This window comes from Gallus gallus, chromosome 4, assembly GCF_016699485.2.
Source record: "Gallus gallus isolate bGalGal1 chromosome 4, bGalGal1.mat.broiler.GRCg7b, whole genome shotgun sequence".
Taxonomy (NCBI): domain Eukaryota; kingdom Metazoa; phylum Chordata; class Aves; order Galliformes; family Phasianidae; genus Gallus; species Gallus gallus.
In genome coordinates this window covers 19,430,203-19,452,142 of record NC_052535.1, presented here as the reverse complement: position 1 = coordinate 19,452,142, position 21,940 = coordinate 19,430,203, and the positions used below count along the sequence as shown (strand labels likewise).

Below are 21,940 nucleotides of genomic sequence, written 5' to 3'. Positions count from 1 at the left end.
AATCCTAATGGTGGTTTTGTTGTTGTTTTTTAATCTTACAGCCCTTACTAGATGTTATCTGGAAAAAAATAAAACCTCAATCTTGAACTTCATACGGAAAACAAAAACTAAAAAAAATTTATTCTAGAAGAGAAAGCTAGAATCTGATTTAAAGACCAGTTAGAAAAAGTCTTGCTACAGCACAATGACAACGTATCATAGCATGATCGCATATTAACCTAGTGAGTGCCTTCCATACATACACAATAGTTATGCCATTATTTTTGTTTTTATCTATTACTGTTCCTTCCTCTACCTAGAATATTTTCCTAGAGGAAATACTGACATAAAATGGGCTGCAGATGTCACCATTCTTCTGAGGTAAAACTGACTGCAAAATGTCCTCTTGTTTTCTGTGGTGCATTAATTGCAACAAACAAACTGATCAGAACAAAAATCTTCATAATTCATCAAATCACTTTTCATATACTACAAATTTTGTCAGCTAGACAACAGAATTAAAAACTACTGAGTTTTCAAATCCTTATAGTATCCTTCTATTCTAGTTTTGGGCACCTCAGTACAAGAAGGACATGGAGGTAGTGGAGCAGGTCCAGAGAAGGGCAACGAGGCTAGTGAAGGGCTTGGAGAATCAGCCCTATGAGGAGAGGCTGAGGGAGCTGGGGCTGTTTAGTCTTGGGAAGAGGAGGCTGAGGGGAGACCTTATTACTCTCTTCCAGTACCTGAAAGCTGCTTACAGTGAGAGCGGGGTAGGTCTCTTCTCACTGGTGACAGGTGACGAGACGAGGGGAAATGGCCTTAAGTTGCGCCAAGGTAAGTTTAGGTTGGACGTTAGAAAACACTTCTTTACAGAAAGGGTGGTTAAACACTGGAATAGGCTCCCCAGGGAGGTGGTTGAGTCACCATTCCTGGATGTGTTTAAGAGCCGTTTGGATGTGGTGCTCGGAGATATGATTTAGCAGAGGGTTGTTAGAGTTAGAGTACTATGGTTAGGCTGCGGTTGGACTTGATGATCTTTGAGGTCCTTTCCAACCTGAGTAATTCTATGATTCTATGACTCTGTTGCATCTAGAACCACATAACATAGTCGTTTTTGCTGGTTCACTTGTGAAAACAGCAATGCAAACAGAGCCACAGACTACACCATGGTCTCAATTAAGTGTGCCCCATGTGTATTATCATTACATTTATGCTCACTGCTTGCCAGTTCTGATTGCAGGAATTCAGGGTTTGTGCAATAAAAGCACCAGAAATTATCTGTCACAAGCAGAGCATCCAAATCACAGTACACAGTATGAAAGGTTACAAAGCAAGACAAAAGAAAGTATAAGAGCAGAATTCTTAATGGTACAGGACTCTTAAAAACAGTTTCTCAAGACCAAGCAATGAGCCAGCTAACATAAGACTAATAATTTTTCTGGTGTAAGTAGGTGACGAGAGGAAGGAAGCACAAGGAAAAGTAGGTCCTTACTCAGTTGCCGGAAACTTCATAAATAACATTCATGCTAATTTCTCAGAAATATTCTAAGGTAAGCTACCAGTTCACTCAATTCTACAGCTGACATTCAGGGACTGATAGGCTCCATGCGCACCACTACTTGGGGAGCAAGTCTCCCAGCAACAGGGGTACCCCACTGGCTATTCTTATGGGGGGGTGGGGTTCCCAACCCTTCTTTCCAACCCTAACATGGGAGTTTATCAGGAGGAGCAGAATGAAATGCTTGTGAACTCTATCACAGGCTACTGGATGACAGACTTAGATGTAGCAGAGATCTAGGCCCTATCCTCTCATCCAGAAGTCAGAAGTGCTTGCCAATTTTCCATCAGTGGCTCTAAACACATTACCTTACAAAGAGGACTGTGAGCCTCCAGAAAGACTCCTCCCAGCTGGGTCCTGGCACCACATCTGCACAGAGTGGTAACAAATGGTGAGGAAGAGTCACATTAAGCGTGAAATGAAACTCTAGATCAGCAGCAGTCACCAATGTAAGCTCGCGGATTACCCATGAAGATGTAAAATCAGGAGTGAATCTGTCAGGAAAGGAGACAGAACTAGTGTTGTTCTTCCACTGTTGGGCTAAATTTCATTTTCTTAACTCATGCTGATACAAGAAAATACAACGTGACTTTTAATTTACTAATACAAAAAATGCAATAAAGTACATGATCACTGTCTGCTTAAAACTACACAGATGTATTAGCACCTGTCTAACAGAGGTAAGACTTGGTATTCATCCTTAAGGAGTAAAATATGTGCAATGTCCATGTGGACACATGCACTTAACACATTACAGTGATTCATTTTTCTTTTCTGAAGAAGGTGCAAGATGACCAACTCACGTTAACTGAAACATTCTTATCAAAAGCACAGTTAAAGTGTACAGACAGCCAGTTTGGAAAGGGTCAAGTTCTAGGGTAAGCCTAAGCAAGGCTAGAAAGATAGGGAATGCAGAAGAAAACATCAGATTTTGCCCTTCTTCTACTAATTTCCCTGGCCCATCCCAATATTCTTTTTGGCTGCCATGTGAACTGCTAAAAGGTGCGACTTGCCCTTCCAGTCACCAGAAGTGAAACTCATTGTATACATAACGATACTTACTGTAATACAGTAATGTTATCTCTCCTTATGTTTAAGCCACGACTAATTCAACAGGAGATTAATAAGAACCAGTTTTAGACCTATGTGCAATGTTAGGTAAACATGACTAGATTGTAGTCAGGCTACTTGGAACAAACTGAAGAAAAACAAGGAATGAAAAAGAGTCATTGGTAGAGCATTCCTTATTCACTGTGACGACTCTTGTTTTTGCTTATTACTTTATAACACACAGAGAAAAGCATGTGTGCTGCTTTTCAACAACAATGAACTACTATAGACATCATTATATTATTCACTTGAAAAGAGGAAATGCTTATGAAACATTTTCAAAGTTTAAATTTTGTGTGTATGTGTGCGCTATTGGAGTGTCTGTTACTGAAACTATTTCAAATTTCCTATTAAGTTAATTAGTCAGCAAATTTCTTTGTGCTTACACGATGCTGATCTCCCGTGATGAGTTCTGAGCCAGAAAAAATTCCTGACAGTCTAACACCTCAAATCCATATCCTTGGCAACTGTAACCATTGATTTTCATTGATGAAATTGTTATAGGAAGAGGCCCAATATTCTCTACTTTGAAGTTCTTCGTGATGGACACAATTTGCTTGCTGTCTTTCAGTTCTTAAACAAACAAAACAACAGAACTATTATTTTACAGTGCTTAAAAAACTTCTTCATGATCAGAAATAAACTATTTTTACTTTCAATCCAATTAAATATTCAGAAGTGACCAACATTTTAATACAGACTGTTTTGCAGCAGTTTAAGCAGAACTTGTAACTAGCTTCAACGAGTGTTTTGAGACATAAGAACCTACACCTCTCATGATCACTCTTCAACTTTCTTTACTTCAATATTCCATTTATTTAACATTAGTGCACCATGTCAATGCCACTGTGGAGTAACACAGGCAGCTACAAAATCAGAGTCCTGCTTCTTCTTACTCACGTCGTCTGCAGTCCATCAGCGTAGCTTCTGGAACCTTGAATCTAAGAGATCCTCCTGCACCTGGCAATCTTCCCCCTACTTTAAGTAATTCTCTGGCTCCATAGCCTTCAACATTGACCACATCCAGAACAGTCAAGTTGTTTCTGCCACAATATAAAAATCAAGCAATCAGCCATTAAGACATAAATGAAGTTTGCAAAAATCACGGCTTTGCTATCTAGGTGCCAACGACCAAGACAACAGTGTGTCAGTAACAATCACTGGCCACACCTGGACTGATTTCCCGTAAAAACAGGCTCACCCAGGAACCATTCACCATCACCAATTAAAAAAATGAAGTAACAAGTTTTGTGACCGCAGCCACTAACAACAGCGCCAGCTGTTAAAAAATGGTCGCTTTTTTCCATAACCATTTTCAAATTCATATTTAAATCCTGTTACTAAGGAGTTAAGTTTAAAGTAGCAAAGTCACCCAACATGAGAATGCTGTTGGTCTGCTGACTGGAAAATTTCCTTGTACACACAGTACACATTCATATGCATTTTCTAACCCAATGATCCCCAAAAAAGAAAGAAAAGCTGAAGTTCTACTTTATAATCATCTAGATGTAAGGCACAAAGACCTTTCAAGCAACTTTTATTGATCTGTAGGTGTTCTAATGGTCAAACTTGGTCCATTTGTCTTTATTCCACAATGCGGAAAAATCATCTGCTCATTGACTTGTTTGCTTCTCACAAGTGAAATCTGGCTTACCTGATTAAAATAATGGAAGCCACTCTTTTGTAGTCAACTGGTGTAAAAATTACACCAACTTCTCTGGTTTCAAGTGGTTGTAAATTTAACCGAAGCAGCTCAGAACTGCATTTCTTGCTGAGGAGATCCTCTTGGTGTGCATTCTGTTTAAAAAAAAAATGCATTTATTTAGTCAGAGAAAACCATATATGTTAAAAGATATCAATAAAACAAAGCACCACTTCTTTACTTAGCACAAGATACTTCTGGCAAGGTGCAACAAATGCTAATTAACTTGTTACACTAAAATCTTTCAATCTGATAACACAAACATCAGACAAGGTTATTTATTTGAGCAAGAGTTCACATTACTACACTACTACGAAGAATGTATTACTTTATTTTTTAAAACAGACTTTATTTGCTCAGATAGTAAAGAAATTACACGGCATCCTTCATATTTAAGAAGTGCTGAAACACTTCACAACACAACAAGAACTGACAGCATACTGAATAAACTGGGAAATGCGGCAACCATTACACCCTCGGCACAGAGCCTGCAGCTTGATTTAAGTGAGAAACTGATTGTTGGCAAATATGTTTATCAGTCTGAGTTACCAGAAACAAGCCAAAGTGAACTCCCTACCACACTAATTGAAGATCAGCACTACTATAAGTTCAGTGAGACTGAAAATAGCATAAAAATATGTATACTTTAATTTCAATACTGCTCTTTACTCTTTTTTTCCCCTTAAAAAAAAAAAAAGAAAAAAAAAGAGATAATGACAGAGCGAAGCAGAGAGAACTACTCTGAAACTTTCTATTCCAGAACTGTGGATCTCCTCTCAGGAAAGCAAGATGAGAAACCAACAGCACACAAAACCAGAAACTTTACAAAATGGGCTCTTTCTTGGTTGTTTTAAAATTCATAGCTGGAACCTTAGCAGCTTTTCTGATCTCTTCTAGTCCAAAGTGTTTTTATTCTTAGTCTATTCAGTGAAAAAAAAAAAAGAACATTAAGAAAGTTTCAGAGCCTGTACTTAGCAATTAATATTCATTAGAAGCAAAACACGTATGACATTTTCAAATTTCACCCTGCAACTCCCTACGTAGACGTGCTTACACTCAAATGTAAGCCTAACTATTCATCACATGTATTTAAAGTGATTGGGAAAATGAGAACACGTTCAAAAACATGAATATTAACAACTAGTTATTTGGCTAACAAAGAGACAAGCTCTATCTTGTATTCATACATACCAAGTAACTATGTGTTCCCGTAGCTTCTTAAGTCCCTATGTGAAATACAGGCAACACACATGCTAACACGAAGGTTTTAATGCTACTTTACAACTCTTGTTGCCAAAAAACAAAGGTCAGCTTTGATTAGTGCAGCAAACAGACACTTTTTGCTTTTAACAGCTAGGAATCTTTCATTGCATTTACATAGAGCACTTTAATGTAGAGACAAAAAGTACACAAAAAGTAAGGAGCATATGTCAGTTCCAGGCTTTTGCACAAACTAGAATTGTAGAATGCCTTGAGTTGGAAGGGACCTCAAGGATCACCCAGTTACAAAGTCCCTGCCACAGGCAGGGCTGCCAGCTGCTAGATCAAATACTAGATCAGATTGCCCAGGGCCCCATACAAAACATAAGAATAAACTCTTGCTGGTACCCTGGACAGTACTCTGGTAGTCAGATTATGCCAGCATCCTTGGCAGCGCATCGTCTAGCATCCATGACAGAAGAACTTGGAGCATAATCACAGAGCAGCACTGGCATGCAGTACAGTTAAGCATCACTATGTTTGTATTAAAATGAGGTAATGGGAACCACAGACAGATATGACTTTCCAACCTCAACCTGGAAGTTGCAATGAGACTGAGGTAAAGTGCAGAAATGCAGCTTTCCCCATCCTTGAGCTATTGGACAGTATTTCCTTCTACTGAAAAAATTATCTGTTATCTTCTGAGGTCACCAACACAAAAAACCGTGCACTTCTTGGTCAACCAGGGGCTAAACTGAAGTCCCAAGACAGAAAGCAAACTGTGGCCTTCTCAACATATGATTCTCCACAGTTGTCTTCAACGTGGAGAACGGACTCAAATTCTGGAAAGAAACTGACTGCAAAAACACAAGCTTGACAGAGTACTGAGAAAACACAGTTACATTCTTTTAAGTAGTACCTGGTAACAACTCAGATGTAATGCAACTAGTGTGTCAGATCACTTCCTCTAGTGAAATTAAACATCTTACCCTGTGAGAATATTCGTCCATGAGCCTGAACTCAGTGGTGGTGAAATTAATAGCTTCTACATTTATGCCAAACCTAAATAAACCAGAACAAAAAATTAAGCACTTCAAACCTAGTCTGTCATAACTACACTGACTTATTCTTACATGCTGGCATTTGTCCTGAAAAAAAAAAAAAAAAAAAAAGAATACTTTTACAATCGCAGTTCGGGAGATGTGAAATACTGTGGAAATGTAGATCTGCATTTTAACAAACTACTCTGCAAATCAGTTTTATGTGAATTGCACGTGCTTGGAAAACATAAAACTGCCTGGGTATTTCAGTTCTCTCACAGCAGACAGCATTGCAAAAGATCACAATTAAGACAATTTCTTGCTGTACATAATCAGAAATATCCCACAGCTTTTCTGCTACATAACTGTTGAGAAACAATCATTATCAAATATTAGTACTTTACTTTTATGACCCTTTTTGTGCTCAGAATTTGGGACATACTCATGTATTCTTTCATGTACTTGGCAAATCAAAACCACCTACTGAAACTTAGTGTCTGAAAGCAAGCTCTAAGCATTTGGTACTTAAGGCAATAAGAAGAGATATAAGAAAACCGATAAACAAAATTTAAGTCATAGAGGATTAGTGGAACTCCAGTCACTGAGTTGAAAATTCACTTCCGGCAACTTTTTATGACATTAGTTTGAAAAGAATCAGTTAGTGAACACGACTGCTAGTAAACCTAGGCAATCTGCTGAAATGAGTGTCAAAATACAGAGAACATGTCATCTCAAGCCACTATAAAGAGTCTGTGTGGAAATTATATTTAGTATGCAAACGTGCAGTTATTTATGTGCCTATCTATGTACATAAACACGTGTGTGTTTATAAGCACACAAATGATGCTAGGGAAGCAGCTACATAGAGACTGGGGCTCCATATAAGGGCTATTACAAAAAAATAATAATAATAATAAAAGCATTTTTTCTTAGTTTAGGTTCAGTTTCTTTTCTCTTCGCTGACTACAGTCTACAGACCATATGCTTCCCAACCAGCTTTGCTGGGAGCTGTGCATTCCCACACATGGGAGTTGCTCCCCTCACCTGGGCAGCCGGCACAAAATTGCACTAAGCCTCAAATCTTAGAAGAAGATCAATTATAGTTTTGGCTGGCAGACAAATTTGCTGAAAATATGCTCAGTTTGGCTCTTTTCATTGATTGGGTGCATTACACAGTCAGTGTCAAACAGGGAAGTGCTCTGAACATGATTGTACCTTACAAAAAGGGGAAGAAAATGATCCCCACATAAGTTATGCTTCAAAAAATTTAAACAAATAATAAGCAGCAATCATAAGTCACAGCAAGTACAATTTTGAAAAGAAAAAACGGTATTCTGAGACAGTTATACTAATTACCATTTGCTGAGCAGACTCAGTGAAGCTTGGGGATCAGGGTAGTAAGAGAGTGGCAGAAGCTGCAATGCAACTGGAAAGGATGAAGGATTTCTCAGTTTGAAATACTTTACCTAAAATGTTGGGATGGAAAAGTTAAAAACTACATATTTGACAATAAGTCAGCATTAGTAATATGAGCTGAATTTTCAAGAAAATCCCACCTGGCTTCAGTCTTAATATATCTATGCATGTACAAAACTGCAAAGAACAGAGGACATGTCTCCACAACACCTTCAACTGCAGAAACAGCTCACAGTGCACGAAGACCTACACGTGCAAAGATATAGACTTCTTCCCCCTTTAAAATAACCCTTCCATTTGGATTTTGATGGGAGAAAACTTTAACACTTGTTCATAATTGTCAACATCAGCAGTTATACTCCTTCCTCGTATCAAAATATTACAAGTGAGTAGCTCGAGAACTTATCAGAGAGCCAAAGGGATAAACAAATATGGTGTCCTACAGCAGACTTGCATGAAGACCTCAAAACATCAGTCTACAAGCAGTATGAAAATGCTAAGCATCACGAAACATTAACTGCAGACCTCGTTCTTTAAGCAAGCAAATATTTATCAGCTGAGAAAAAGAAGAACCATTCTCACCATGCTACTTTTAACTGCTGTTGCATTGAAGCTGAGCGTAAGGCTGGGCTCTGCAGTCAACCGTGGCAAGAAAAAGGCAAATGATACCTCCTCTTCAGGCTGCTTCTGGTGAATCAAGCAAGTTGATCCCAGAATGCTTCTCCTGCTTTATTGGTAAAATCAAAAAGATTTGGTTGTTTTGTTGTTGGTGGTTTTTCCCTCCCCCTCCCACCCCCTTGCTCCTTTTATTTATTTTTTAACCAGAAAACAAAAGATGATCATTAGCAAGGACACTAATTACACCAACTAATCTTTCTTTTAAAAACATTCTTCACAAAATAAAGCCCATAAACCTGTAACTCAGTCACAGATTAACAGTGTAATTTATGTGCATTCCTTCCGTCTCCTCTTTTCCACCTGCAACACAGTGACTAGTTTTCACAGTCCTGCCTCTCTATTCTGGAAAGGTGCCGATATCACTGATGCACTGTCTCTACATGAATTACTCAGACACAGTGACTGCTTCCTTCCCTGCAACCCCAAAATGTAGCATCTATTAGGCTGAGTACTAAAAGCCTGGAAAGCTGTACAAAGCTCCTAATCCTGAGAATGCTACTATGGGACCTGCTGACAAAGGATTTGCACAGCTCCATAACCGATAAGGTAAAACATGCTTTGACTGCTTTAAAACTGAGTAACTGAGGTGGAGCTCACAACCAAAACATTAGTTACATTCTAAAAGTCAGGCATCTGAAATGTTTACTATCACTGAGAGTGCCTTGGAACAGATGCTGGGAGTGTTTGGGATGCTCTGAAACTCCAGGGGCTTCAAGATAACTAATTTGGGTATAGCAAGGTCTAAAATAAATGTTTTAATTAAGAATGCTTCAAGATATAAGTATTCTCTTACACCATTGTACTGGTTTAAATTAAGCAACTGAACAGATTATGTACCAACCTGCAGGCTTCCCCGCGTCTTATTTTTTGCCATCTTTCATAAAGCTCTCTTGCCAGCTCAGAATCCACATCCCAGGCAGAACGGTCAAGAGAAAGACTCCTCTGCCAAAGTAGATTCGCTAAAACGATAGCAGGTTTTTTGTATTTTTTCATACTGTTGCTGTTTCTAATGGTTGCTATTGAAAAGTCATCATATTATCAGTAGTCTTTACATAGAACTCTACAAAAGAAAGCCAAACCAGCTTAGTTTGAAAGTACAAAATATAACTTACTGCACAGCCCTCAGTGCTTAAAATAACCAACTGATACTGACAGCAAATTGAATAAACCAACTACAGGTTGTTCAGGTCAGTATTTTCAGGCACATGCATTAGACTTTTCTATTTTAAATACATGAGTATCCTAAATTATGAAGTAGAATAGCCCTAAAAAAGATCTGATTACATGTATTATTAGAATGGAAAGTAAGAAAGCATTGAATACTTACTTATATCAGCAACATTCTTTTATTCAATTTTATTTTAAAATATCTTTTGCTTTTAAGATGTTCACCAAAATGTGCCTATGTATCAGTAATTCCTCAAGCCACATACTTGTCACCTCAAATCTCCTTTTAATCTTTGACTGACTATTAATGCCCTCTTCAAAACCTCATACGAAAACACATTTTAAGAAAGCATCACCTTGAAAACATGTTCAGAAGGACACCAACATTTAAAGCCTGTGGTACCCAACTTTTTAGTGAAATTCCTTCTTAAAAAGAATAGAAGAAATTTTAAAATGCACTATTCTGAATCAGCCTTCAAATTACACATTCTTCAAGCAGTACTGTGTCTACATATCATCTAACATCGTGTTTCGCTAAATGCCAAGTAGGTATTTAAAACAGTGCAACACTGGAAGCTATCCTGAGATTCCTCAGTTGCAGAGAGAAAAGCATCATTATTTTGTTTTATAGGACACAGCTTTTGGTGTTGCTTTCTAAGGCTGATAATTGGTCTTTTGCAGGAACCTATGAAATTATTGCTGTGAGAAACACAGAGAAGGCATTCAAAATTAACTCTGGCTAAAGGCAGGATACTGGTCAACATGGTTGTTTTTTGTTTGTTTGCTTTTTCAGCACAGAATTTCCAGGACCTGGGTCCAGATGACACACGTTTTCCAAACTCTCCTTGAGCTAATTGATAACTTGATCATTGTACCTGATCACCTCCGAAGGATGTGACAAGAAGAAAGCAAGGAGAAAGAACTTACAGGACAGTCTTAAATGTTGTTAAATCCAAAACTGTGTTGTAACAGAACAGTAATTTATTAAGTGCTATGGAATTAGAGATCTGAAATACAGCATAGTATACTCACTACAGGCTACTAAGAGCCAACTATATGGGTCTCATATGATCTCAGAAAAGCATAGATTTTTAAAGAATGAAAGACCTGTACTAACAACCTCCATATTCTCAATATAAGCCCTGCTACAAAACTGCCATTGTGTGCTTAAAAAAGTCAGGACAAGCCTACCTGAATCAGACTTTCCCAAGTAACAATGAACATCACAATGGGCAATGACTTCAAAATGAAGATCTGCTTGCTGGAGAAACAAACCAAAACAATTCACTGACTATATGACAAAAGCAAACAAAACAAGAACAGACAGGAGAACTTTCTGTTTCCTAGTGCATAATTTGGGTCAGACAAGGAAGAGAATTCAGGCTGCCCAGAGAAATGTAATTCCATCACTATTTAATTCTGAGGGTTTAACTTTCCAGCTATAGAATGACTTTTTTCTTTGAGGACTAATAGGCAAATTTCTGGCCAAAGAAGCAGGCTGCTACAGTTCTATCTGCAGTGCATAATACTCATTCAGCACAACTGAATACAATACCTTGGACACAGTCGAATATATCTGCAGAGGTATTTCAATCATCACTCCCACACTGGTGGCCAAACAAATACTAGAAAGCACATTTGTTACATTGTTTTTCACATCAAGTTTCAAAGAAAATACATTCCAACAGCCTGGAGATAGAGTCAAAGGCTCAGCAAAGTTCAGAATCTAGAAAGAACCAAAAGACACTTGAATTAAAACTCGAACAATATTTTAGAGCAAGCAGTGCCTTTGTGTTTTTGCTGTTAATACACACGCGCCCATAAGTGATCTGTACAGTGTGCACATAAAAGTCTCCTATCTAAATATACAAACTGCCAATTAGATGCCTACATTGTGTGCTTATTCATAGATCTGTTTTGTCTGGATTGAATCAAGCCGTTGCATGAGTAAATTACTGATTTTGACTCCTAAACGTGAAAGCTCACCTATGTACTAAAGACTTCCACAACAGCCAATGAAGAAATGCTTAGTCCTATAGAGCACAAACAACACAAGCAACAATTCTGAGAACAGAGCAGTGGTCTATAATTTGATGCATCTTTATCTGCAACTGAAATTAAAAAACAGTTGCTAATGAGCAAAACAAAAGCAAGTTGGACAGCGAATAATATCTACTGAGAGCCTGGGCTTTTCAGGAAGTAAGTCACAGGCAACAGAGCTACATTTATTTTTAACCAATTTCAATTAGCATTGAGAACACAGAGTCTTTCAAAAAAATCTACTCTGTATGTCAAAGGACCAAATTCTTAAATCAAGGACAAAGCACTGCATGAACCTGAAATAAAACTCACCTTTAAGATGTTCTTTGTTTCTCTGGATACATAGACTTCATTCAGTTCAATGCTGAATTCGAAGTTGTTTGTAAACCATACGGACCAAAATCCTGAAATATTATGGTGTGGTTCAATATGAAACATTGCTGCAGAAGGATTGACATCAAAATACCTGCAAGTAAATACAGAATAAAAATAAATACAACTGCAATTGTCCCTGAGCACGCACAGTCAGTCCATGCAATAACTGTAGTATTCTTGAACAGTGGCTGTCTTAAGGTTTTAAGGATAAAGCAATTTCCATTAGAATAATTACATATGTCATAATATGACATTGCCTAATGCTTTCTGATAAGGTAAACTGGGATGAAATCGGCAAAAGAAAACTAAACTTTCCTGATTTTTCTATCACTATTCTGCTTCTGCATCAGAAGAACAAGGACAGTGGAAATATTATCACGGACTCCAAGCAACGCTTATGTGATATATATGATACAAGTTGTTACGACATTTTTTTTAAATGCCTCCTGAAACTATTCCTCTAAAAAAAAAAAAATACAAGAGTTATTACTTGAAATGTCAAAGTACTGTTCTGGCAAATGATACAGCAACAACAGGAAGAAACATCCTCACTATCCTTAGAATCACTCCAAGACAAAGCAAACTAACTCTGTATCTTAAAGTAGTCTACAATATTTGTGTAATATCAACAAATGTTGACAAAGAACAATCCACCTTTAACCTACCCTTCCATCACAGGACAGGACAGGCAGGCTTGTAGTGCTGTAGTGCCTTCCACTAGGCTATTCCTCTTGTCAGCAGAGTAAGGCTCTGCATTGTCACAGAATGCAGCTGGGTAAAAAACAGACACACAGGAGAACACAGCATCAGCCAGCAGAACAAATGCACATCTGCAGTGGTTTTCACACAAGGACTTCAAAGAATACTACAAAGGGAACATTCACTTTTCAGGTAGGTGAAAAAAGAAACTAAGTAGCTATGTTCTAATTCTCAGAGGATTGAAACCTCAATTTAAGAATTTAGAAATGCCCAACACTTTCAAAAAGCATGCAACAAGGCTGCTACGAGTAACCTGACCAATCTTAACCATGTGTCACCAGCAGAGTATTCTCATTTATCATAACACACTGCCTCCTTTCAGCAAGTGTTCTGAAAATAAGAAAAGAATCACTTGACGTAGTCCCTTATTTCTCCTTACTTGACTTTATTTTATTAGGAAAAAAAAAGTGTCCATGTCATTATGAAAGCAGCCTGTTTCAGTAACACAGTAAGTTTATGTACTGCAGTCTAGTGGTCAGAACAAGAAACAGACTGCAGTCAGAAATGCCTCTGTTGTAATCTTTGCTCTTCTACAACATGCCTAGTCCTGGGCAAAAGCCTCTCCAATGATCTTGCCAAGAAATGTCATAGAAAATGACCACACAAACACAATGGTCTTTCAGAAAATACATTGGAAAAAATGTAAAAACAGAAAAAAAAACACCAGAAAATAAAAACCAATTATAAAAGGATGTTGAAAAAAGTGTCAATAATCATGTTTATTTTAAAATCAGCTAATAATTTCAGTGAATGTTTTCTTTTCCTTTTTGAAAACTATATTGCTTATAGAGTCTTAAATCAGCACAAAAAGCAGCATATATATATGCAAAATGGTGGAAACGATTAGCAAAAGGAATTTATGCACTTCAAAAAATGAAGATTTTTTTTCAAAGTCTACCTGTTAAAAGAAGAAAGCTACTGTTTTTATAATCAAATCCTGCCTAATCATTATCTATAAATATATCCATACTGTACCTTCACAAGAAATAGAAGCAACTTTTGTAAAGTTAGTAGATGAAGAAGACATCAGTACTGGCTCAAATTCCACAAGTTTTCGGTTTTTTTTGTGACAACTGCCTTATTTCCTGCATGAAGACAAGACATAATGAACCCTGCAGCACTACCATACTACTATTATTATTGTAGCTCCAGTATTAGTTTATCTTCTTGCCACATTTGCAAGCCATTGTCTGCAATTTTCTTGCAACTTCTAAGCCAGAGCCCTTGGATTTTTATTCAAGTTAATTACTCCTACATCTTTAAAAGGAAAGATCCATTACAAAACCAAATGTAGATCTTCTAAGACATCTACTAGATACCTGGGCACAATTTAGGAATACAGAAATGTGATATTTGCCACCAATAAGATCAATCTGATATTATAACAGTTGGCTAATTAATTCCCAAATCAAATTCAACCTTCTAAAATATGACTACCCAAAGTCTATAATTACCTGTATATGCACACGACTGTTCCCAGAGTGCAAGACGTACATATCCACCACGAAATCACCTGCTCAAAAGAATGAATACTACAGTAAGCTCACCAGGGATTGAAGTACTCTTGCTGAGTACGACACTCACATTAGAAGTAATTATAATTTGAATTTAAAAAGCATCCCATGCAACAGCTATCCTTGCGAAGCCACATTCAACACTTAACACTTCTTGGGCTTAAAACAGGAACAGTTCTATCACCTTGCTACTTGCTACCCAAAGCAACAGCAGATGAATATAACCCAGCTTTCAACTGCCAGTAGGTTGGAATGGCAGTACTGGTAACCACTCCTTGCCCCCACTGAAGCTCTGTTCCCAGTCGGAGGATGCTACAAAGACCTGGAAGAGCAATAGAATTGCTACAAGACAGCACAAGACATGGCTGCTTCAGCAGGGTGATCCTAATTCTTCCATGAAAGGAGGCCCAAGTTCTTGCCTTTGCTTATACTTGAAGTACATAAGTAGATACAGGCTAACACAAAAGGACAATACTGTACCATTCTCTTGATTTACAGTAAAGAATCAGTATTGATGGAAAAAAAAATTTGGATTTTCCCACTGACATCAAGTCCGAAGGGTTATATGACTAAACTCCAGTTCAATGAGCATTTATAAATGCACTGTATTTAATAGAGAATAGCCTTATGAACACACCCCTGGTACTTTAACTGCCAGAAGTACTAACAGCAAACATCCTTGACATGACAGATGTGAAAATTCTCTGCCAGCACCAGAGTAAACATACATCCACACTTCAACATAACAAAGTACCAGCATCCCACAAGCATGGAAAATAGTCTTACAGCGGGTATTTGGGTATCAGTTTTGTGTAAACATCAGATCACAGAACAGGTACGGGGAGAACAGTATATACTGTCATCAGACCCTGATATGAACCTCTTGAAAGACAAAAAGACCATATTCTTTTCACCAGTTTTCACTAGTGTTAAAAAAAAATACTGTAATCTGTATTCTTAGGCAGTTCTGTCTTCTTCAACCAGAAAGTAGAACTGGCAGAAATGTCTAAGAAGGGCTACACAAACAGACTGCAAAACTCTATAAATACTTGAAAACCTTTTATTTGTAAGATTTGTTCATCCAATAAACACAGCAGAAAGAACTGTGAGGAGTTGATTGTTCTGCCTGAGGAATTTTAGCTTAAAAGCACAAACGATGCACCCATCATCCCACTTTCCACAACAGACACTATTCTCAGTAGTGTACAAACCGTTCTGCTTTCATAGTCCTATTATGGTTAATTTAGTTACTGGGGAATTAGAAGCAGTTGAAGAAATCAAAGAACCACGACATCTTTTCACACTGTTCAAGCAGATGTAAAAGTATGGGGAGAATATGAATGAAACTGATGTAGTTTACAGTCTGTACCCTTACGAAGAGGGTTGTGCTTTGAGTAACTTTGCCCTAAGCAAGGGGCTGCTATGCTATGTTTAGCCAATTTTCTTTTCCTTATTTGCAAAATTCAGACTGTCACTGAAATTGATTCAATTTAGCATATCAGATCATAATGCGTACATAAAATCTACTGTATCATAATTAACAGTCACATTTAGGACTTACCTGAGGTCTTTGTTTTTTCCACTGCTACATAAACTACAAAAAGATTCTCCAGTAAGTATTGTCTTTGCTTCACAAAATCTTCTTGGGCATTTTCCATTCTTACTGTTAAGCTCATTTCTAGCAGCATTGGATCATTGGACATAGAACAGCAACTCTAAAGTGAGACAAGAGAATACAGTGTGTGTATGGTGGGAGAAGGAACACAGCCATTCATTACAGTGCAGTATCTTGAGAAGTTAATCGAAGACGTCATCTAACAGACATGATCTCCAGCACAGAAATGCTGATAAGTGGCAGTAATTAAGACCTCTGCTAAAATTCTCAGCAGAAACCAAGGACAGTGCAGATACAGACAGCACAGTGAAGACAAAGACAAAAAACAACCAAAAAACACCACCTTGAAAAAACGCAAATTTATAGACTGTCTTAGTCAGTCTCACTTCAGGGACTGCAAAACAGTTTCCTTTGTTAAATCCTCTGACTTCAATAAAACGTGCCATAAACAGACTGATGCATGTGTCTTAATGGTAGGAAGACAGTTCATGTTCACTGGTCTGTTTATAGTTAATTTTTCCAAATCCTGTGTTTTTTTGTCTCAATTTCTCACTGAAGTAATTTTAAAAAACAAACACACGTGCAATTCTTAATAGCAAACTGCCATCTGGCTAAAATACTTCAGATAAATACAAATTGGATTTTATCCCCTTCTCTAAGCAGTGGCTGCTGTTAAGACAGCTGAGTCTCAGCAACTACAAAGACACAGACACCATTCTGCAAAATACTAAAGGCAACAAGCAAAACAAAACTAGACAATCAACAGTGAGTAACATAAATCTGTCCTGCATCGCACCACGGAGGAGAAAGACGATCTCTAATTCTCTGTAAGAGACGGCCTCCACATAAGGCATGTGAAGTGATATAGTAAAAGGGCAGCCAAATACCTTTAGTTAACCTGAAATGTCACTCTGAGGTGTAACATGGGAGGAGAAGCCTCTCCAGATGTCAGTTCCCTCCCATAGCATCACAGAAATCCCCAGTGCTTGCAATAGCTGTCAGATGCACACAGGAAGCCACAGGTGATGTGGCCTTAGGTAGCTGCTATCAGAGTGGGCAGCTGCACTGTGTGGGTGCTGCAGACCACACCTCCAGCCTATATATTTGAACAAAAATACCTACTCAAGCACCAGAATCACCGAGAACCATTACTTAATTACTATGTCAACCTTTGAAGATGAAGATGAAAATGAGATTCTGCTGGCACTGCCTGGGAACAGGAAGTCTAATGCCCTTAGTAATCAGAGATTGGGAGGGGGCTGTTCTGTGAAGAGAATAACCCCTCCTCAGCTCTGCCACACATCAAAGCCCCTTTTCAAGTACCTTGAGAACACAGTTCAGGCAGTCCATACTTTGGACACTCATTTCAGTGCTTAAGTGCACTCAGTGCTCTTACGTCAGCATGAATGAGAAATTTGTGCAACTGTTTATGGAGAAAGGAAGTTCCACTTCACCTTCATACTCTATTTAAGTGATATGACATGCATTAGAACACCTAGACAGCTGGGGGTTTTGGAGGGTGTTGTGGTTTTGTGATTTTTGTTGTCGGTATTCCACATCAGAACATCGTGTAAAACAGTGGGAGTTAAAGAGTTAATGCTTTGGTTCTGCGGACTGCCTTTTTTGGGCATTTTGGGTTCTCGGAGGGGAGGGAAGGAGCGGCATTCCCGGAGGACCTGGGGCGCAGAGGAGGAAGGGTGGAGCTCCTGGGCTGACGCGAGCAGCTCTCTCTTTCAGTTTGCCGCGGAGAAAAACACGTGCTTCCCCTGCAGTCTACTAGTGTAAGACCTCGTATTTTTTTGGACACTCTTTTCTCTCTCATTTTGTTTGATTTTGTAAATTACCGTTCCTCCTCAGATCGTTGCCATTATTTTTTGTTAGACCCATCTGCTATCTCCCTATCCTTCCCCCTTTCCCCCTCTCCCCCTCTCCCGGAGCGCATGGCCCGCAGGGGCCAGCTGCGCTGCAAAACATGGGTCAGTGTTTTTTTTTTTCCCCCCTCTCTCCTTTGTCTCATTTCTGGGCTTTTTTTTTTTTGGTGCCCCTGTCACTGACTCAGATCTAGAGGTAACTCCGTGACAGAAGGAAGGAGAGGTGTTTTCTTTTACCATCTCCACTTCTCCTAATGGTGACAATGTAAAGCTTCATTTATAGCATGGGGTACAGTTTTACAAAAGCCTAAAATCACAATTCCCTTTAAACTGAATAATCTGAAACTGCATTGTTGCTACAACTTCTAAAACTCTGGAAAGTATCCTTCTAAACTTGCCTTAAAATAAGAAAGTTTAAATAGGTAGAACACGGTAATAAAACATACCTTAACTTGCTGATATGCTTCACTAGGTAAACTGCATTCAAGGTGAACACGTAAGAGGCTGGTATTCATCGTTTCTGCCTGTAAAAAAAGAAAGTGAAAAACACCTCAAGCAGATTGTTTTGAAAGATGTTATATAAATCTGGCTCACATAGCACAATTTATAAAGATAACAAGACTGCCTCCACATATGCATGACACAGCAATGAAAGGATTTTTTAAAAAATAAATATTCTGTACAGTAGGTCAGCGATCCAACTCCAATTCACTAGAACGGAATTAGAAAGATAGCAATTTATCAAGCTATTATTATACATGACTATTAAATATCTCTATAGCATCAATACGAACAATCCTTACAAACTTTAATAAGACAACAAAATACAGTCAACACAGCCTTTTTTTGTGTAATACAAACACTTATTTTCTTATTTTCTGTATATTTGCTTTGCTGATTGTACACTGAAATGCAGTTGCTAAGCCTGCAACGCAATGCCACAATCCCATAGCCTGATACATAGGCTTTGTGCACAAATGGACCGACAAAGTACACGCTTCACCTTTTTACTGAATGGGAAAGGAAAATGAAAAAAAGACTGTGCCAGCTTGTAAAACACTTTGAAGCAGCGACAAAGCCAAGCACAGTTTATGGAAACTAGTCAAAAATCTGGACTATCAACTTAATTGCACATACTGCTCAGTCAATATGCTGATGTTAATTCTAAATAATTAATTTTAAAAAATTGTAACGAGAGTTCTGTCACTATCAGTAACATAATCACAGCAACATTATTTGATGACTTTGAGGCTGACATGGAATGGAACCCCACTCAGTCTCTTTTCATACATAACAATATCTGAATGCAGTATATGGAGGTTCAAGTTTCTGAAGGTGTCAATGCAACTTCTTTTGAAGAATTTAAATCATTTGATGCTAAGAAGCAGGACTATGAGTAACAGGTTTTAGAGTATCCAAAGGCCTACTTCATATCTCCATGGGACAGAGAGAAGGGAGCAGGGTGCACCTGAACATTTCATTTATACCACAGGGTACAGTTTCAGAGAAGCACAGCCAAAAGGACAGCACATACTGTGCAGCCCTAATTCAAGTGGATTTCATACCACAATGATCCAGGCTTCACACAAGAGGGCGATCCAACCCGTTAAGATTGTCAGTAGCACCAAAACACAGGCTCATGCCAAAGCTGCACCAACCCCAAGCAGATGTTTCTTTCTGCGAACTCTCTTGTCCTCATCAGTTTTGAAAACAGGAAAAACATTTGACTCTAAAGCACGCACCACTTAGTAACCTCTTATAGCTAAACCTGCTAACTGGAGTTTTAATGAGGCAGACTATACCAAGAGCAACTTTTGGGGTGAGTTTTTTGGTTGGATAAGCCTTGTTATTTAAAATTCCCTTCTCAGTGGTCCTTGAGAGAACATTATAATCTCCAGGGTCCTAAACAACGAGACATTAGCACTTACTTAATGTAATTGCCAAACTGTGGCCACTTTCAGGAGAAGAATTCCTTATTCTACCCCAAATAAGCCATCAATCAGGCAAGGTTCTATACAAGATTTTCACAGAAATATTTTTGCATTACTGTCAGGCCTCACAGAGTTCAATCCACATCCTAGAGTTTGGCTATACTATAATTTGAAATGAAGTATTAAACAAGCCTCCCTCTTGTTCCTGAAGACTATTTTCCTTCCAGGACAGCCCCTGATCCTGAAAAGCCATTTCCACTCTTATAACTGAAGTGGTGTTAATAAACTGAGTTGTAGCAACGATTCAGCAGTTTCATCAGTTTTCTGCAAGCAGTTATCAGGATGCCACACCAAGAGAATTCTGCTATCCTACTTTCAATCCCCCTCTGCACCCAAACATCACACTGATCACATTTGCCTTTCATTTCCTTTTCACCAGCTCGGAATAGAAATTAAGGAGTCCTTGGCTGCTGTTCATGCTTGCAATACTTCCCCTGTCATTGGTTCACATGCTTTGTGCTTCTCTGGGAAAGCAAAGTCAGGAAAGCAATTCCTGAGTCTCCTGTGATAACACTTCAATCCCTGCAGTTCACTCCCCATTGACATTACCTCCACATTTGTACAGCATTTTGAACACAGTGAAGTACTGATGTGGCTGCCTGCTAAATGTCATGCAAATATTAAACAATGTCCCAAAACAGACAACCAGAGTAGAGACTGTATCCAGAAGCTGGATAAACAAAGATGACCTATACGTGCACCACCATCTGTCAAATCTTAGCAGTAACCACTTGCTGCTGAACTGCCACGTGGGCACGCTATGAATTCAGTGTTGGATACAACATTTCTTTTGACTCAACCTAAGATCCAGGATGACAGCCATAGCACACAGATTATGAAACCTTCCTCAAGCCAAAACTTTGAAAACAGTAGGAGAAAGAGGGTGAAATTCAACAGCAGAAGAGGCAACTTTGTCATTCTTTTCCATTTTAGATCTGGGTAAGAATGTGGGGAAATGACAGAAGAAAAGCCTGGGTACCCTTTCAGATTTGAGGACAATTAATCAGCACAAACTTAATGCAGCATGGAAGCTCATCACCCCCAAAAGGGGGACACAAGCCTGTCACGCACCACTGCAGAGGTTACAGTTTCACCTACAATCTCCAGGGACACATCATGCTTACAATAGCTAGGCTCTGAAGAGAAGAAAAAAACCCCACCCATATCCTTACACACAATTTTGAAGGTAAGTGGCCAGAAGAAGTTGTTACAATTGGAAAAGCTGCAGAAAAGGGCGACCTTGGCTAAGAAATGACCAGCCCATCACAGGAAAGGATGCCACAGAGAATGGACTGCTCAGCTTAGCAAATGGAAAGCTGAAAGATGTGATGCTGCCTAAAAAAAAACTTCTGAGTTTAAGTGCCAGAAGCAGGAGGAGTTAGAGAAGTTATCGAAACTAAATGTGCACCTCAACAAACAAATACAAACTGGCCACAAAGAAATTTAGACTGGAAGTCAGATGTAGGTTCCAGCCATTAGAGTGAAAAAAGGTGTAGACAGGAAGAGATGCACCAATACAGACCCCACTGAGCCTTCTCACAGGTTTCCAAGCAGTATCAGTAGACTTAAGAGGCAAGGGTATCTTTAGCATACCCAAATGAAGCTTATTCTATCCTGAACTTACATTAGCAGTGTATTTTACTCAGATAAAAGAAAACAGAAGTAAGCAAGCATGCAGTTCTGTAGGTATGACTTATTCATCTTAAACATTTTTTTCACTCAAATCTCCATGGTTTAGTATTCATGTATCCTTAAGTTTGCATCTCCATATTCACTCAAATCTCACAGACCTCTTCCCTACACAGCTTCTAAGCCTAAAATGTGAGCTGGACAAGAAGGAATCATACCAGCTTTTATGGGATCCAGATCAGTAAGGCAAACTGAAAGGGGCATTTCTGAAGCAGACAGCTATCTGTAGAGAAATC

The 21,940-nt window shown here is 38.6% G+C and overlaps 1 protein-coding gene across 1 annotated transcript in view; it reads right to left on the bottom strand.

Annotated features, from left to right (window-relative positions):
- The window catches only part of TMEM131L (transmembrane 131 like), a 70,476-nt gene that overhangs the window by 13,323 nt on the left and 35,213 nt on the right, over window positions 1–21,940 (bottom strand). Inside the window, exons 8-23 of the mRNA XM_040699677.2 lie at window positions 18,471–18,548; window positions 16,100–16,253; window positions 14,462–14,537; window positions 14,000–14,097; window positions 12,931–13,036; window positions 12,203–12,356; window positions 11,406–11,576; window positions 11,042–11,111; window positions 9,525–9,642; window positions 8,588–8,729; window positions 7,946–8,055; window positions 6,539–6,611; window positions 4,302–4,444; window positions 3,548–3,690; window positions 3,034–3,220; window positions 1,846–2,031 (exon numbers count right to left, since the gene is read on the bottom strand). Coding sequence (XP_040555611.1) covers window positions 1,846–2,031; window positions 3,034–3,220; window positions 3,548–3,690; window positions 4,302–4,444; window positions 6,539–6,611; window positions 7,946–8,055; window positions 8,588–8,729; window positions 9,525–9,642; window positions 11,042–11,111; window positions 11,406–11,576; window positions 12,203–12,356; window positions 12,931–13,036; window positions 14,000–14,097; window positions 14,462–14,537; window positions 16,100–16,253; window positions 18,471–18,548 — 2,009 coding nt within the window. The remainder of the gene's footprint in view (window positions 1–1,845; window positions 2,032–3,033; window positions 3,221–3,547; window positions 3,691–4,301; window positions 4,445–6,538; window positions 6,612–7,945; window positions 8,056–8,587; window positions 8,730–9,524; window positions 9,643–11,041; window positions 11,112–11,405; window positions 11,577–12,202; window positions 12,357–12,930; window positions 13,037–13,999; window positions 14,098–14,461; window positions 14,538–16,099; window positions 16,254–18,470; window positions 18,549–21,940) is intronic.